At 35.3% G+C, this 17,183-nt stretch overlaps 1 protein-coding gene across 3 annotated transcripts in view; it reads right to left on the reverse strand.

Annotated features, from left to right (window-relative positions):
* The window catches only part of Focad (focadhesin), a 264,104-nt gene that overhangs the window by 23,063 nt on the left and 223,858 nt on the right, over positions 1-17,183 (reverse strand). For all 3 annotated transcript variants that reach the window (XM_042692885.1, XM_042692886.1, XM_042692887.1), the window contains 5 exons: positions 16,547-16,669; positions 16,024-16,101; positions 15,285-15,356; positions 13,689-13,791; positions 11,310-11,390 (listed from right to left, as the gene is read on the reverse strand). In XM_042692885.1, coding sequence (XP_042548819.1) covers positions 11,310-11,390; positions 13,689-13,791; positions 15,285-15,356; positions 16,024-16,101; positions 16,547-16,669 — 457 coding nt within the window. The remainder of the gene's footprint in view (positions 1-11,309; positions 11,391-13,688; positions 13,792-15,284; positions 15,357-16,023; positions 16,102-16,546; positions 16,670-17,183) is intronic.

The raw sequence follows: 17,183 nt of genomic DNA on the forward strand, positions 1-17,183 counted from the left end.
GCAAACAAAAAGTATCTATCTATCTATCTAGCTATTGGCCTCAGGACTCCACCAAAAGTGCCTGTGCTAAGATTTCTAATGGCCTTAGATCTAAATGCCAAATTCAAGGTCATTTTCCTCCCAGAAAATGCAGCAATAACTGCTTCTGGGCTGTTTCTCTACTGAGGCTAACCTGAGCTCACCTATGCTCACAATTTCAAATATTACTTATGTGTGGATGGCTATAAATCCTTTTAATCCAGGCCTTCCTCCCTCCCTCATATTTCAAACTTTCATTTCCAATAAGAAAACTCTTAAAAATGTGCAATCAATTGTTTCCTAGTCTAGGGATTCATCCACAGACCTCCTAACCTTTGATCTTTCTTTTTGTTAATGAAACCAACAATGTAGCTTACAACATTTCACCTCTATTATTCTTGTTTTTAAAAAGCGACTCCTACCACTTTTCTATGTTGTACAATGCAGAAACTGATGTTTTATTTCTGTGTCATGTTGAGGTACAATGCTGAGAATTCAGCAAATTTTTCATCAAGGAGTTAGGCACTGCTTTACAAGAAAAAGAAAGTAAATATTCTCATAAACACATTCATTAATTCAAATATTTATTGGGTATCCATTAGATACTGAGCACTGTTTTCAACAATGAAGACAGAAGTAAACATGATAGAATAGGTCTGGCCCTCATGGAGTGTCTATTTAAACAAAAGAGGGAAAAAAACCCCACAAGGCTTAAGTCAGGTGTGATCCATATAATAAAATTAACATGCTGAAAGGAATTGGTTGGCTATTCACAACCCTATACTAATTACACAATACAGAATGTTGGTTAAAGACTGGAGTCTTTGATTTCACACACACACACACACACACACACACACACACACACACACACACACACACACACAATAAAAACAAAACTCAAAAATTAATTTGCTTTTTTAAGAGTCTTTGGGTTCCAAAGAAACAGGTTCCATGGTTTCCCTTATTTGCAATAACCAGTATATGTCTGAGACAAGCAGAAAAGGTAGATAAGTTGATGTTAGGTGAAATGAACCCCAAGATAAGGATTCAAATGGTTTTCCTTTCATGTGATTGTTTGTAACATATTTATAAGATGATTTCTTTGTTGCTTTGTATGTCCCTCGCCCACGGTATAACTCCTGCTTTCACTGTATTTGATGTCAGTATAATTTGTGGAGGGGACGGGAAAAAACAAATCGTTTAAATAGGGATACAGGTGGACCCATTGCAACAATGAGACGTACAAGTCGTTACATCGAAAAACGAACTTTACAACTTTGCGGGGGGAGAGGGGGAAGAGGGATGGGAAGGGATGGGAAGGGGAAACAAAGGAGGAGGCAACAATGCTTGATAAGAAATGTACTCATTATCTTGCCCATGTAATTGTAACCCCTCTGTATGGTATTTCACAATAAAAAATAAATTAAAAAAAGAGTCCTTGGGTAAATGATTCATATAGAAGGTTTGATGAGCTAGCAAACATGATAAATATACACATAGTATAACATTTGTCTCCTTTTACATAGCATATGCAAATATAGAAAATCATTAATTCACAAGCAGATGTATATTTTAAAAGATTTTTAGATTAAGTACTTTCCAAATTTCATGAAGTTTTATTCCAGATCTGACAGAATTCACTACTGCATTTTTTTAGAGGATCTAAGGACCAAAAAAGACATCAACTTTTCCTCTAATACTGGGACCCCAGTATTATGACTTTTTTAAAGATGTTTTATTGCTTAGGTAATAAGCATTCCTTTGACAAGACAATGGAACGTTCACCAGTGACTGCATTTTAGTATATACATATTGCTTTTATATTCGCTGACTTGATCTGATATACAGTCAAGTGTCAGAAACAAGGAGACCTTGTAAAATGGAGAATAGAGTTGAAAATCATGTCCATAATGCAATACAATAAATCTCTCACATTTAAAAGTGTTGAGAGCTGGGCACCAATGGCTCACACCTGTAACCATAGCTGCTCAGGAGAATAAGCTCTGAAGATCGTGGTTCAAAGCCAGCCTAGGCAGGAAAGTCCATGAGATTCTTATCTCCAATTAATCACAGAAAAAGCCACAAGTAGTGCTAGTGGTAGAGTGCTAGCCTTGAGAAAAAGGAGCCCAGAGACAGTGTCCAGGCCCAGAGTTCAACCGGTGAGGGGTTGGGGGATGGAGTGCTTGGAATCAATATTGAGTAGCATATCTAGAATCACATAAAATTTCCCACTATATGTGTGGGGTGCTGATTTTGACACTAGCTAAAATAAAGGGAACTGTAAGGAATGAAGAAAATATTTGGTAGTTCTATTCATTGGGTGGGAGAGGTATACAAAGAAAGGGAGTACCAAAACCAATAAAGTACAGTCTAGGTCCCATTCCTAGCGATATTTAGCATAGGACAAAAATAATCCAAATATGAACAACAAGAATGATCAGTTTCCTTATTTCAAACAATTGTCTTAGGTAAGAAGAAATACTGGAATATTTTATGAACAATAGATTTGAAATTGAGAGTGCTTATGGTACTTGTTAAAAAGATACAGATGTTTCAAAATCTGAATATAAGTTTTCTTTATGTCTCTCATATATTTGGCAGCTGCAAAGTAATAAGTAGCATATTTGAAGATGATATGTTACAAGAGGACACATTATCAAACATACTTTGACTACACTTGAGTCAGATCTTATTGTCACAAGGCATATGGGTACCTCCAGGATAAGTCTAACAAAAAACAGACTTACAGCTAGGGTGTGTGTATATTCTTTGACTTCAGCACATTACCTGTATAGTACAGACATATCTCTAATTTCTTCATCTTAGGTGTTGCTACAGACCACTTAGCTTATAAGTCAGTGAGGGCAAGAGCATGCAGGAGTGAACACACACACACACACACACACACACACACACACACACACACACACACACACACACACACACTGCAGATATTTAAGTATTTGAATACTATTATATGCCATGTAGTCTGTTCTAAGCATTTAGCATAGCATAGAGATGTTGTTCCTAATCACTGAGGAAACTGAAATCTAATGAGAAAAACAGTTATTTGTGTGTGTGTGTGGGGGGGGGTGTTGGTTATGGGGCTTAAACTCAGGGCCTTGAGCTCTTTCACTCAAGACTAGTGCTCTCCACTTGAGCCACAGCTCTACTTCCAGTTTTCTGGTGGTTAATTGGAGATAAGAGTCTCACGGACTTTCCTGCCTGGACTGGCTTTGAGTTGTGATCTCATATCTTAGCCTGATGAGTATCTAGGATTACAGACATGAGCCATCAGTGCCCTGCAGAGAAAGGCAAATTTTAAAAGAAATATTAATAATTATGTAGATAATGACACATATATAAAGTACTCTGAAAAACAGAAAGTATAATCCGAAAAACCTAATCTAATCTGGAAACATCATGGAAGGCCCTATTTTATCTTACCCCAAAACAAAATGTCTAAAGATGGAAAAGATGAGTATAATTTTTCTAGACAAAATCCACAGGTAGAGATAATTATATAGCTTGTCTGTAAGAACAATGAGATGCTCTGTTCCTACCAGAAACTACAACCAAGACAGTTGTTGAAACAATTCATGACTGAAAAATCAGTCAAATCGCAAACGCTGGTAGGGTATTCTGCCTTAAGAACAAACTTTAACAACATTCAGAGCTACCAAACACAAACAACCCAAGACTCTTTGCATGAGGGAGGCAGATGACAGTCAGTCGAGGTAAGAACCTGAGTGTCTCAAAAAATTAAATCCCCCCCAAAACAAACCCTCAAAGAAACAATTGCCTCCTTAAAAAGTGGGCTAAAGACTTAAAGAGAGACTTCTCTGAAGAGGAAATAAGAATGGCCAATAGACACATGAAGAAATGTTCAACTTCTCTGGCCATAAAAGAAATGCAAATCAAAACAACATTGACATGCCACCTCACCTCAGTTAGAATGGCTACAATCAAGAAATCTAATAACAACAGATGCTGGAGGGGTTGTAGCCAAAAGGAACCCTACTGCACTGTTCCTGGGAGTGTAAACTTGTTCATCCACTCTGGAAAGCAGAATGGAGTTTCCTCCTCTACTCAGAGCTTCCCTATGACCCAGCAATCCCACATGGTCACAAACAAGGCTGTACTAAAGCTACCAACACAACTATGTCTATCACAGCATTATTCACCATAGCTAAGATATGGGACCAACCCAGATGCCCCTCAGTAGACAAATGGATCAAGACAATGTGATATATAAAATGGAATTCTATGCTTCTAGCAGAAAGAATGATACCTCCCCATTAGCTAGGAAATGGAAAGACTTGGAAAAAAATCCTATTAAGTGAAGTAAGCCAGAGCCAAAGAAATACAGGTCCCATGGTTTCTCTTATTTGCAATAACTAGTATACATCTAGGATAATCTTATCAGATGAGCAGAAAAGCTCAAAAGCAATGTATTTATGACCATATAAGATGATGCTAAGCAAAATGAACCCCAAGATATGGACACAAGAGGATTTGTTGTTGTTGTTGTTTTTAATGTACTATGTGATTTTTTTTTGTTTCTTTTGTATGTTTGTTCCCCCTATGGTATATCTTCTGTTCTCACTGTATTTGATTTTGGTACCTTGTATTTTGTATATACACTTATCTAATTTGGAGAGGGAAAAGGGAATAACAAAATGCTGAAAGGACATAAGACGACCCATTGAAACAATGATATCCACTATGTTGGAAATGAACTTTACAACTTGGGCAGGGGGAGTGAGGGAGGTGAGGGAGGGAAGGGATAACAGGAGAAAAACAAAGGAGGGTAACAATGTTGGACGAGAGATGTACTCATTCCCTATTCATGTAACTGTAATCCCTCTGTACAGAATCTTTACAATAAATTTTTTTTAAAGAGCCTGAGTGTCGATGGCTAAAGGTAGCAGGAGATTGATAACATATGTGTGGTCTGAGCAAAGACATTGAGAACACTGAAAGCTTAGTTTTTTCCTGTATGAGAAGGAAGTTAGAAATATGAAGGTGGTGTTGTAAATAAAACTGCCAATAACATGAGATAGATTTAAACATATGTATAGATATAGATTCACAAATACAAATATAAAAGAAAGAGAAAGACTATTTCCTGGCTGTGTCAACGGAACAGGTCTGGGAGCAGTGAGTTTTACTTCACAAGCAATACAGACTTTGAACGCAGATCCTGGCTTTTAAATACCATCCCTTTCCAAAAGGAAACTAGGCTACCTGCCTATTATACAGCTGATGACCAAACAGCTAATCCAAGAACATCCTGTGTCACAAAATGAGGACAAACAGAATGATAAGGTCATGTCAAAAGGACACAAGAGCTACTTGAAGAAGCTTACTGGTCAAATCTCGGACAACTTGAATAACCAAATAATGAATCAAATTGAATAATAAATGAATAAAATAGGAAATTAAGTTCACACTAATGCAAAGAATGGAAGGAAATGAAGGGAGAAAGTAATAGAAATCTCATTCTTAGCGTGGATATATACATTATAACAGGTATATAGAATAATAAAACTTAAAAAATCATTTTTTGGAAATTATAGTAATAATTTCCTTTCCCTTCCTTCTCTCTCTCTCTCTCTTTTCCTCCCTTCTTCCCTCCCTTTTTCCTTTCTTCCCTTCCTTCTCCCACCTTCTGTTGTGGGTCAAACCAAGGGCCTTGCTCATGCTAGGTGGGTTCTTAACTACTGAGCTATATCTGTTTTTTACATACTAATAATTAATTCAAACAAGATATGCTAATGGATAACAAAACTGGAGAAAAAATAGAATGAAAAATAAGAAATGTGTAGAAGCTTAAAATATCTCCACAGAAACATTTACTAATGATAAAGGATAAAAAATAATTTAATTTGGAGAAACCCAGAAGACATCTTACCCAACCTTAACCTCACAGTAGAGGGAGACAGATATCACGTGCTACCTGATGTGATGCAGTAAAAAGAAGAGTTCCATTTCTATGATACCACTGACTTACCTCTGAAGAATGTTCTATAAAATTAGCTAGATTGTTTTAGAAGGGCTTCTAGTCTCAGAATATGTTAGTCATAATAACACATAATTGTTTCAGATTTTAGATGCCTGAAGAAAAATGACAAGGAAGTGTCGAACAACATATCAGACTGAACTTCTCCTATTATAGATGCCATTGGGATTGTTAGTGAAATGAGTAGTGTCCTCCGGGTGATGGTTACATGAGAGTGTTTTCTTATAGTCTGTAGCTTTCTTGAAACATTTTTATAAAAATTTTCAACTTTTCCCTAAGTTTGAAATCATTTCAATATTAAAGGCTAAAAAGTACAAATCTAAAAAAGCAGGTATTATCAACTTAAATTGTAGAAAAAAACCCTCTTAAATAATAAATATATACAAATATATTCATTCTTTTGGGCAATTAGATGTAAATAAAAGCGCTCTTAAAAAATTATTGTCAAGGTGATGTACAGAGGAGTTATAGTTACATAAGTAAGGTAGTGATTGCATTTCTCATTTAACTTGTTACCCCTTCCCTTATTTTTCTCTTGGCCCAACATATTGTTTTGTGAGTATTGCTGTTGCATAGGTTCCCCCTTTTACTTTTGTCTCGCCATTTTGTTGTACCCTTTTCCCTTCCCTAATTCAGTTAAACATATATACAATACGCAGGGTACCAAAATTGAATACAGTGAAACAGGGGATAAACCATAGGGGGGAAAAACACAATAGAAAAAGGAAATCATGTAGTAGATTGAGAACAACAACAAGAACAACAACAAAAACCCCCTGTGACCATATCTTGGAGTTCATTTTGCTTAGCATCATCTTATGTGGTCATATGTACATAGCTACTGAGCTATTCTGCTCAATAAATAAAAGCACTCTTAAGGTATCATATTCTTTTTGTCAGTTGTGGGGCTTGAACTCTGGGCCTGGGCACTGTCCCTGAGCTCTTCAGTTCCAGGCAAGTGTTCTACCGCTTAAGCCACAGCACTGCTTCTGGTTTTCTGGTGGTTTATTGGAGATAAGAGTCTCATAGACTTTCTTGCCCAGGTTGGCTTTGAACCATGATCCTCAAATCTCAGCATCCTTAGTAGCTAGGATTTCAGGCATGAGCCCCTAGCGCTGGACTGCCTTTTATTATCAGTGTCTTATCTATACATTTTTTCTTTATTATATATTATTACTAGAAAGTATAGTTTTCTGTGGATTGTTATATAAAGTGACATATCCCTTATAAATTCCATTTTTTTATTTCTTTGTTCACTGTACAGTGGTCACTGAGACTTAAAGACTTGAGTGTCCTGCTTGAATTTACACAGCCAGCAAGTAGTGGAAGTAAGATACAAACCCAGGCAGTCTGGCTCCCACACTTTTAACCTCTACAACATACTGCTTTGATTCATACAGGGTTTAAGAACTAAAAACTAGCATAATTTTTTGAAGAGCAAAGAAGGCATGTCATTCTTCTACATGAAATCTTCATACTGTTGCCCATTAATAAACTGCTGGGACTTTATCTTAAGGAAATATACAGTAGAAGAGAAAAAGCTACATGCACAAAGATGTTCACTATGGTGGAAAAATTTTAAATGCCCAACAATGAAATGATTAATAATGCCTTGTTTGTAACTCTAAATTTAAAATATAAAGTATATATATATGTATAAATATATGTGGAAACATGTAAAAATTATGTATGCATAAAAGCAATAATAATATTAAAATATTAATACCTAAAATGATCAGATAAAACCATGGGAAAGGAAGTTACTTTTCCCTTTGAGATATTTTAATGTTTACAGAAAGAAAATAGAAATCAAATCCACATAAAACATAGCCTATTTACAAATGTCTAGTAAGTGAAGCAAAAGGATTCTTACCATACTTTCTCCTACTTCCTTTTAGAGGAGATGGGTGGTAATTATGTCCATTTACATGGAAAATCATTAAAGATAAAAAAAATAACTAAAGTTCTTTTAAGAAATAATATAAAATTTTGAACCACAACATGTACATTTACAAGGATATAAACGGAAGTATCTTTAGGTGGAGATATTACAGAGGATTCTAATTCTTTATACCATTTTTATTTGTGATGAACACATATAACTCACTTCTAACAACATTTCTCAAGGGCTATAAAGATAAATTATCACTAAAAGTTCAGATTTTCAAAAATGATGAATGATCTTGGTGTCAAACTCCATAATTTCATAAAACGATGACTTTCTCACAATATTTACTTTATATCCAGAGTTCACTAGTTTTGTTGCTTTCCTAAATAACATCTCAAAAACTCTAGAAAGCACAAAAAATAGTGAGATTATGCTTACAAATAATATGTGCATAATCCCACTACTTAGGAATATAGACCACCAATGAAGGAAGTACCATTCATTGACTGTGCCACATGCATTTAAATGTATTTTCCTCAGACAACAGTTCTTACTGTAAAACTTAAAGACCAATAGAAAACTACAGCTTAGAAAGCATTCAGCACATTCCCTAGAAAGAGGATAACAAAAACAATTCTATATGTACAAACACTTAATATTAACATTAAAAAGAAATTATTATTTTATTAAGTACTTTTTCAAATATGTTTTAAAAGTGGATAAAATATTGATAAAACATATATGTTTTCTCTTTACATTTAGATTTCATCAATAAGTAGAAAAGAAGATAAAATAGTTAAGAATCAAAAAGAAAAGGCTCTTTCTGGGGTGGAGGAAGTAATATAAGAAGATAGTGAACTAGGAACAAAGATCTGAAGCCTACCATAGTAAAGAAATGTCCCCATGACTAGAGGAAAATGATGACAAAGTTTAAGGGACAACATATCTGACAATAAAAAGGAAGGCCTTTAGAGAAGAAAAGAGAAGATCCCACAAAAATATAAGGAAATTATTTTTTAAATCATCAACCAAAGGAATTTCATTTACTTGCTATGGTTTTAAAGTGAGGGCTCTATGAAGAAATGGATGCTATGAACAGCTGGTATGTTCTGTCATGAAAGTATTAATATATCTAAAATGAGAAAAGTACTAAGCATCAGAAAGCAAATTAAAATGCTCACTACTCAAATCTGATTGGCTGTATTGGAAATCACCATGCCCAGTCTTATGCTGCCATATAAGTATGTATCAGGGATAACCTTACACATTTTTTTTCTTCTGTAAGTTATTAAAGTGAAAAACAGCATCCAGAAGTAATGAAACCATGCCATCTCTGAAGTGTCTATCTTCTGACTGTGCCAAGCACAATTATCATTCTCTAAAACTATTTCTTCCTCAAAAGAGTTCACCCAAGTTGTTATCCTTCCTATCAGCAGCCCCACTGGGCTTTGCTGAGTGACATCCAGACATTTAAACTCAAAAGCTGCTTCAGAAGGGAGTTATTAAAATTCAAATGAGCTGGGCATATTGAAGAAGAAAACACTCGTTTGCATGCACACCTCCGCTTTTGGCCATCCCATTTAGTCCCATAGAGCAGGGTCTGGTTTTGTTTTTGTAAATGGGCTTGGGAGGCCGAGGTCAGCCTCCCACGGCCCCCACTCCTCTGGGGTCATCATTAGTAATGTGTAAGGCTGAATAGATTTTTCCTGTGAATCTAGCCAGCAAACCTGACAGGAAGGCAGCCCTCTCCCACAACCTGAAAATGCCAAAAATCCAATTGGTAATATGGCATTTTTAATACTTCATTAATCTGCTTTCAAACAGCTTTCAGCAAGACTGCACATCACAACACCAATTCCACTGCCACCTGATTTTTCAGCCTTGGAGTGGAACAGTTCCTGTTATACCATGACTATGTAATCACAAAAATGTCACATTTAAGCAAGAATTCCCCATAAGATTCAGAGGAAATTTATTTCTGCAAGAAAATATAGATCTGTGGAGTCAAAATGATATTTTATTTACTAGAAAAGGAAAAAGAGTCTTTTATTTGACCTAAGATTTATTTTATTTCTCATGGAAATACCGTACCATATAATCATTTACATAAGATAATAATGAACAACCTAATGAAAATAACAAAAATATGTAGTTCTGACATTATTCTGGCCATGGAAACTTTAGATGCACATTTAGTAAGAATTCAATTTCTTATGAAAGAAGACCTATTATATCTATTACAAGTCGATTTAATTCATAGTAATATGGCCATTAAACTAACCTGTACATTACATGTAATATGTTTATATGCCATATACTAAAATGACATAACCACATATCACATTCTATTGAGAAACACTAAAAACAAATAGCTGAATTCCTAAGTCTAGGAAAATGGTACTACTTCATAACTCCAGACTAAAGAAATGTGTCTCCAAACTACAAACATAGTTCATTGTCTGGAAGCTCTAGGGATTACTGTACCCAGTAGGAAATCAGACAAAGTAACCTTAACTTCCTTTCTAAAGCTCAGATCTTCATTAGCCAAAATGTTTCCTCCAGATTTACTCTTGGTTTTTATTTAACACTCTTTTTAAAACTTTTCCTTTTCAAAATTACCATGGTCTTAATATAAATGCAGGCAGTGATTTTTACCTAACCTAGAACAAATGAAATGACAAATATCAATGAAAGAATATTTTATTAACAAAGCTGGTCTCCAGGACATGTTTAGAACGAATGCACATTTTTTCTCTCATAGTTCTAAAAAGTATGTGTGTATCATTAGAGAACATGTCTCTCATAACTCACATGGCATTGTTCTGGCTCCACTTAAGACAAAAGGCACTCAATCTCTGTCTTCAAACTGCTTGTGCTCTAATGTAAATGGTAGGAATATAGACTCACAAAAAAAAATGTGTGCAGAGAAAAAACACAAACTGAAAACAGAAACTAAAGCTAGTGACTCTAATAACACAGAATAACCACTGTATGTGACTGCACAAAGTCCCGACCTTCTTCCAAGGCAGTGTTGGGATACAAACTGCACCCAGGTATGTTTTCTCTTCTTAGATCACAGTCACTTGAAATTGATGGAGAAAGTGATGTGTGATTACACTTTTAAAACAGCCAAATGGAAAATTAAGGTTTCACAGAGCCACCACAATCAGAGACTACAATTCCAAGAGACTACAACGTGTATATATTTATGTAACAATTACTGTAGCTAACACTTCTGATCATCTCTATCAGAAAGATGATTTATTATAAGAAAAGAGTCTTTCAAATCTATATTGTTAAATTCTAGAGATTCTAGGACACACAAACTTAACGTGGAGGGCGAGAGAATGATAAAATTCAAGGAATATGTTCACTTGCCTTTTTTCCCTGCTGTAATGAAGAAGCCAATCGCTGCTCTAATAAAACTGCTTTCAGGCAAATAGCTATAGTCAGTCGGAACTGTGGATACAGAAAATGATCAAATTAGTGAACTTGGCAGGACTAATGAAGGAGAGATAATGATCTCATGCTGCCATATCTGCCCAGAGACAAAGTGGAAATGTTTGTGCCATTAATTTCAGCACAATATTCTATGGCTACAACTAATTCTATTAGATTAAATGACCTGCATTGAAGTAATCACTTAAGTTATGTCGTTTGATTCAAAATGGCAACAAACCTAGTAGAGGCTAGAAAAGAATCACAGAGAATGAATATTTGAGTAAAGCTGTTTAAAAATCCTTTCAATATTGTCACATCAATGAGCCCAGGTCAGTGACCTCCTTAGGGGCAGCAAGAGTCTGCTGGCTTTGTAGGTTTAGCCCACTATTCTAAGGGTAACTGTAGGACATGCTGAATCAGATATATGAACCATGGAAATTCAGTGACCAATATTAACAGCTCCAGTCTCTTTCCTACGGAAGAGACCTGTAAGTGTCCAATATGTGCAAATAACCGGATGTGGCTGCTGACCTGGAACCGTGAGGCAGTGACATTTACGCTAGTTGAGTCCTAGGGTTTCCTAAATCCTTTTCCTCCCAGTCTTCTGTAATTGTTTTATGAGGTAGTTTTTTTTCTATAATAAATGGCTCAATTGGAAAATTCCATCAAGAACAAGTAGTTGTATTTTTCCAGATGCAGAATGACTTTGTTCAGAAAAACCTGGGTATAAGATGATTCACTCCTTTGTGATTTGAGTTTGTGTGTGCTAGATTTCATAACAAGACCAAGATCAGAGACATTGTTTGCAAGCTCACATAAAAAGGCAAAAACTGGACATACACTAATTTATCAGGATACTTTTTTTTTTTGCCAGTTGTGGGGCCTGAACTCTGGGCCTGGGCACTGTCCCTCAGCTTTTCAGCTCCAGACTAGTGCTCTACCACTTGAGCCACTTCCAGCTTTTCCTGCTTATGTGGTGCTAAGGAATTGAACCCAGGGTCTCATGCATGGGAGGCAAGCACTCTACCAATGAGCCACCTTCCCAGCCCCTCAGGATATTTTTGAGTGCTCTGATCCTCAGAGCTAGCATTATCAAGGGTTTCTAGTATGACTGGGTTTTTTTCCCCTGTTTTCATATAACAATTTCCAATTGTGTAATATTCATTGTTTTGGGAAGACTGTCAACCAGTGTTCCTATTTTTACAGCTATGGAGTGACTGAAGCAAGGGAAACAGTAACTATAGTGGTCCACATTCTTGGTTACATTGTCCGGAGACTATCTATTAGAAATAAGTGAAACTGAGTTTTAAGGAGGAATCTTTGGTACCATAACCTCTCTGGCCTGGGTCTAAGATTGGCAGTGGGTCAAAATTCCAAAAAGAGAAAGCAGTTGACCTATTGACAGTGATATCTTCTCCCCCAAAATTTCTAGCACAAACAATTAGCATTCAGGGATTGCAAATGCCTTTTTATTGCTTTTATCAAAAAGCTACAATAGAAAATGCTTAGCCAGGAATGTTGGCTCAAGCCGCCTACCTACTTGGGAGGAAGAGATCAGGGTTGGTTGGGGTTTGAGGCCAGCCTGGGCATTGAAGTTCAGAAGATTTCATCTTAATCAATAGCCAGGCACCTGCCATCCCAGCATAAATAGGATGATTATAGTTCAGGCTGGTTCAGGCCTAAAGCCTGAAAGTATATCAAAAATAACTAAAGCAAAAGGGGACTAGAGGAGTGGCTTGTGGTAGAGTCCCTCCCTTGCAAGTATGGGGCTCTTATTTCAAACCCCAGTACCAATAAATTTTGTTCAAACACAAAAACTTTCTTATATTAAGACCTAGTAGGCACCCATCTTTATATGTACATAGCTCATTAATTTTATAATCATGGCTAGAAAAACCCCAGTCATACATACAAAGACTTGATGAAAACATTATACCATTACATTTAGTAAAATAAAAATGCTCTAAGCTTCAGTCTTCTTTCTTTATAAATTTGTCACTAAACTAACTATATGCAAGTCATGCAAGCTCTCTGAGCCTCAGATTCTTCATTTGTGAAATATGAGAGTTAAACTGAATGTCTACACCATCCTCTACAGGAAGCAAACAGGAAGAGTGAATGATCATGGGTTCTGCAAACCACTATTTCCTGTCATGTGACTTTTAAAGTCAGGCATCCTCTTAATACTTCATTTCAATCTGATATAAAACATAGTAACACCTACTGAGAGTCATGAAGATTAATGCTTTTAAATTACCAAACTTGGAGTCAGTACTTCCTTTTTCCAGCACCACTGTTTCAGGGTTTTAATCTTACCAGAAGTTCTGCTTTGATTAGAGGACACGGTAGATAGATGGAGATGTCCTAGAAGCCAGATTGCATTTGACTGAAGACCAATCACCCCAGAGACACTGATGACCTTTAAATGAAAACTATAGTTCAAGGTAGAGGCAATATCCAAACTCTTTTCAATAAAAAGTAACCCACAGAAGTCACTAAATTTATGTCACTTTATTTATTGTTATAGTTGTTGATATGTTTTATTGCAAGATGTAACATCATGTAATATCTATACACCAGGCTTTAATCATACAAATTTTCAATTAGTGTTGGCTAAAGGACATAGTTAACTAATTACATAATTAACTACATAGTCAATCAGAAACTATCTTTCTCTCTGGTATCACTTTGTCTCAAAGAAATTTTTACAAAATAGTAAAATTCAAAGAGTAGAGACTAAAGTACCTCTAGAAATGGAAGGAGATACTGCTTTATCACTCATAACAAACATTATTAAATAATAGCTCAACTGATACATTTTCTCCTATATTATAACAACTTAAATTGCAGAATTCTTTTTTTGAGCACATTAAAAGTCGTATGCAAAGGAAATTCTTTTCAGAGATTTATGTTTGCACTTAAAGCATGTATTACAAAGTTCCTTCATGTAGTAGGCATTGTAATCATATTTTACAAGTATGTTTAATGAGAAAAAAAGATAATACAATCTATAAATGCTAAAAAGACCAACAATGCAAAGTAAGAATGCTTAAAAAAGAACTATGACCAAATATTACCAGTTGCTTCATGACCACTGACATTTTTTCAACTTCTTTCATTTTGTATTTTTAAATTTTATGTAAGGAGCATAAATAACTTAAAAATTAAAAAAAACTTAAAAGATAGAAATATTTCATTTTTTCCTTTCCCAAGAGAATAACAACCATTTACCCCAATATTTCTATAAGTGACATTTGAACTAGTGTCTCTTCAACATTCTTTTCAGATACTTGTCCTATTCTTTGATCACCTTCCATTTTTCCTTGTTCTGAGGGTCTGATAATCCCTGTTGGGTTAGGTTTTAATTCTTAAGGGAAATCAATAGCAACTTAACTCCAAAAATGCCAGGTTTGGGGCTGGGGACATAACTCAGTAAGAACACTTGACTAGTATGTGCAAGCCCTACGTTCCTTATCACTGTCAAACACACACACACACACACAGACGTACACGCACACAGACCACCACCACCACCACCACAACAACAAAAACAACAAGAAATAATTGAAAAACCACCAGCTTTTTGTTTTTTCTTTCTGGAAACAGTGTATACTTGTCAGTGAATACAAGACCATAAGTCACTCCCAATGCCCCTCAAACTCAGTATGAAAACAGAATTTCTGTATTTTCTAGCTAAAACATCTGTATCAAATAAAGGGAACAAAGACAAGAAAAGGAAATATTTGTTTTCCTACTCAGAGATCTTCAGTTCATTTTCTTTTATTTGTGAAAGTTTTATCAAGGATTTATTTTGTTCTAACAGGATTAAAGAGAAATAGAAAAAGAGAGATGCATTTCCTGCCACCCATGCAGAAAACAGGAGTTAAAGTCTCAGTCAATTTCTTTTCTCACCTGAGTTAAAGTTCTGATGACTTCATTAAGTCTGCCTTGGAAATGAGAAGACTGGATGGCTTCTGACTTCAACTAAAATTGTAAGAAGAAAGATTTGTCATTCTTCTCACCATAAATAATTACATTCAGTGTACAAGCAATCACTTTCTAAGTAAGTAGTAATATATCATATATCCTAATATTTCTAACACATAGGCTGTGAGCTGTTAAGGCCAACATCTCTACTTTAGCTGTCATTGGTTTCTTTGCATCTGTTCAGTGTGGCAGTGGCAATCATTTTATAAACTTTTACTATGTGAATAGAGGAGCTACTTTACAATTACTTATAAATCTATACATACCGATGCTAATTATGGAAAATATTTTAAGATACATTTTGAAAAGAACACCAACACAGATACAGATTTAACCATTACAGATACAAACTGGAGTTACTGTGAATGATTTGAATATCTTATCTCATTCAATCACTTTTCTCAAGCAGGAAAATTTGTGGGAAGTATCAAGATTAATCAGATTTAATCCTTGCAAACCAAACAAAACAGGGAACAAACCTGTACAGAAAAAATTCTTGGCACAGAGTACTATGTCATACAGCAAGGTATTGAGAACCCAGTGACTATTACCATGAGCATATATTTGTCTGTCTTCATCACATTAAGGAAATGATATTCTGTTCTTACCATGGCTTTGCATACACTTAAATTCCTGCCCTTCAACAGACAGTTCCTTTCTTTACCTGTATCGCATCCCCTTCAGAACCCACTAAGGCCACTAGGCCATGAAGAGCTGCCAGACACAGCATTGTGGGAGTGCCCTGAAAACAAAGGATTGGAATCTGTTAAGACCAAATACTCCTTGGGTTTAGATCTATAAAGTTCATTATTACATAGAGAAATAGGACTAAATGGGTAGGATCAGCATAACCTGCATACTTGATTAAAAATGGCAATAAACTAAAATAAAGCAACAATTAAGGATATTAGATTAGAAGTATCTTGATTTTTTTTTTATTTTGCAAAAGACATAATGCTGTTTTAAGATGAAAGCATTGATAAAGTCTCCAGTTTATAAAAAAAATTCCCATGGTTGACAGGATGCATTATTTATAAGGGATTAAAAGTGTGTGTCTCTTTCATCCACAATCACCCGTTTTATTATTGTTAAGCTATATAGCTTAGCAACTCCTATAAATGATCCAATAAACTGGCTCTCTGTTCCTTTATGAAAATGTAAAATAGCATACAAGATATGACCGCTACCTCTGCTAGAACAATTCTGATCCAGCCAGGAAGAAGTTTACTGCCCAAGACTTCAGCTTTTCCATGTCCACTTACAGATAAACCATGAACAATGTTTCCTAGTGCCAGTGCAAAACCTGAAGTCTGTATAAATAAGGAAACACAGAAGTAAGAAAATGAAAAAAGACAAAGATTAGGAATCTATCTATCTATCTATCTATCTATCTATCTGGATACAAGCATTTCTAAAAGTTCCTTTTGTACTTACAAGTTATATTTGTCATAATTTATTTCCAACTAAATTGGTAAATCAAAGATTTATAGCCCAGCAACACATATAAATAGTAAATCAAAGATTTACAGATTTTTGTTATTGGTAAGTACAGAGAAATTTCTATTCAACATGTCAATTTATGAATACAATGCTATAGTTTTTTGTTTTTGCTCAAGACTTTGGTTGGCAACAATAACTGCAAAGTCTAATTGCAACAAATTTAGTGGAAATAAGTAATTTATTTCAGGAAAAATTACTGCACTATTGAGCAACCTGGCTCAATCGATCCAAATTCTCAGAAGAGTTATGAATGAAACACCAACAGAAGGTCAATCAACTCCTAGAAAAGAAGAGAAAACATCCCACTGACAGTGCAGCATATGA

This window comes from Dipodomys spectabilis, unplaced genomic scaffold (assembly GCF_019054845.1).
Source record: "Dipodomys spectabilis isolate Male_0828 unplaced genomic scaffold, ASM1905484v1 ptg000158l, whole genome shotgun sequence".
In the NCBI taxonomy this organism is placed as follows: Eukaryota; Metazoa; Chordata; class Mammalia; order Rodentia; family Heteromyidae; genus Dipodomys; species Dipodomys spectabilis.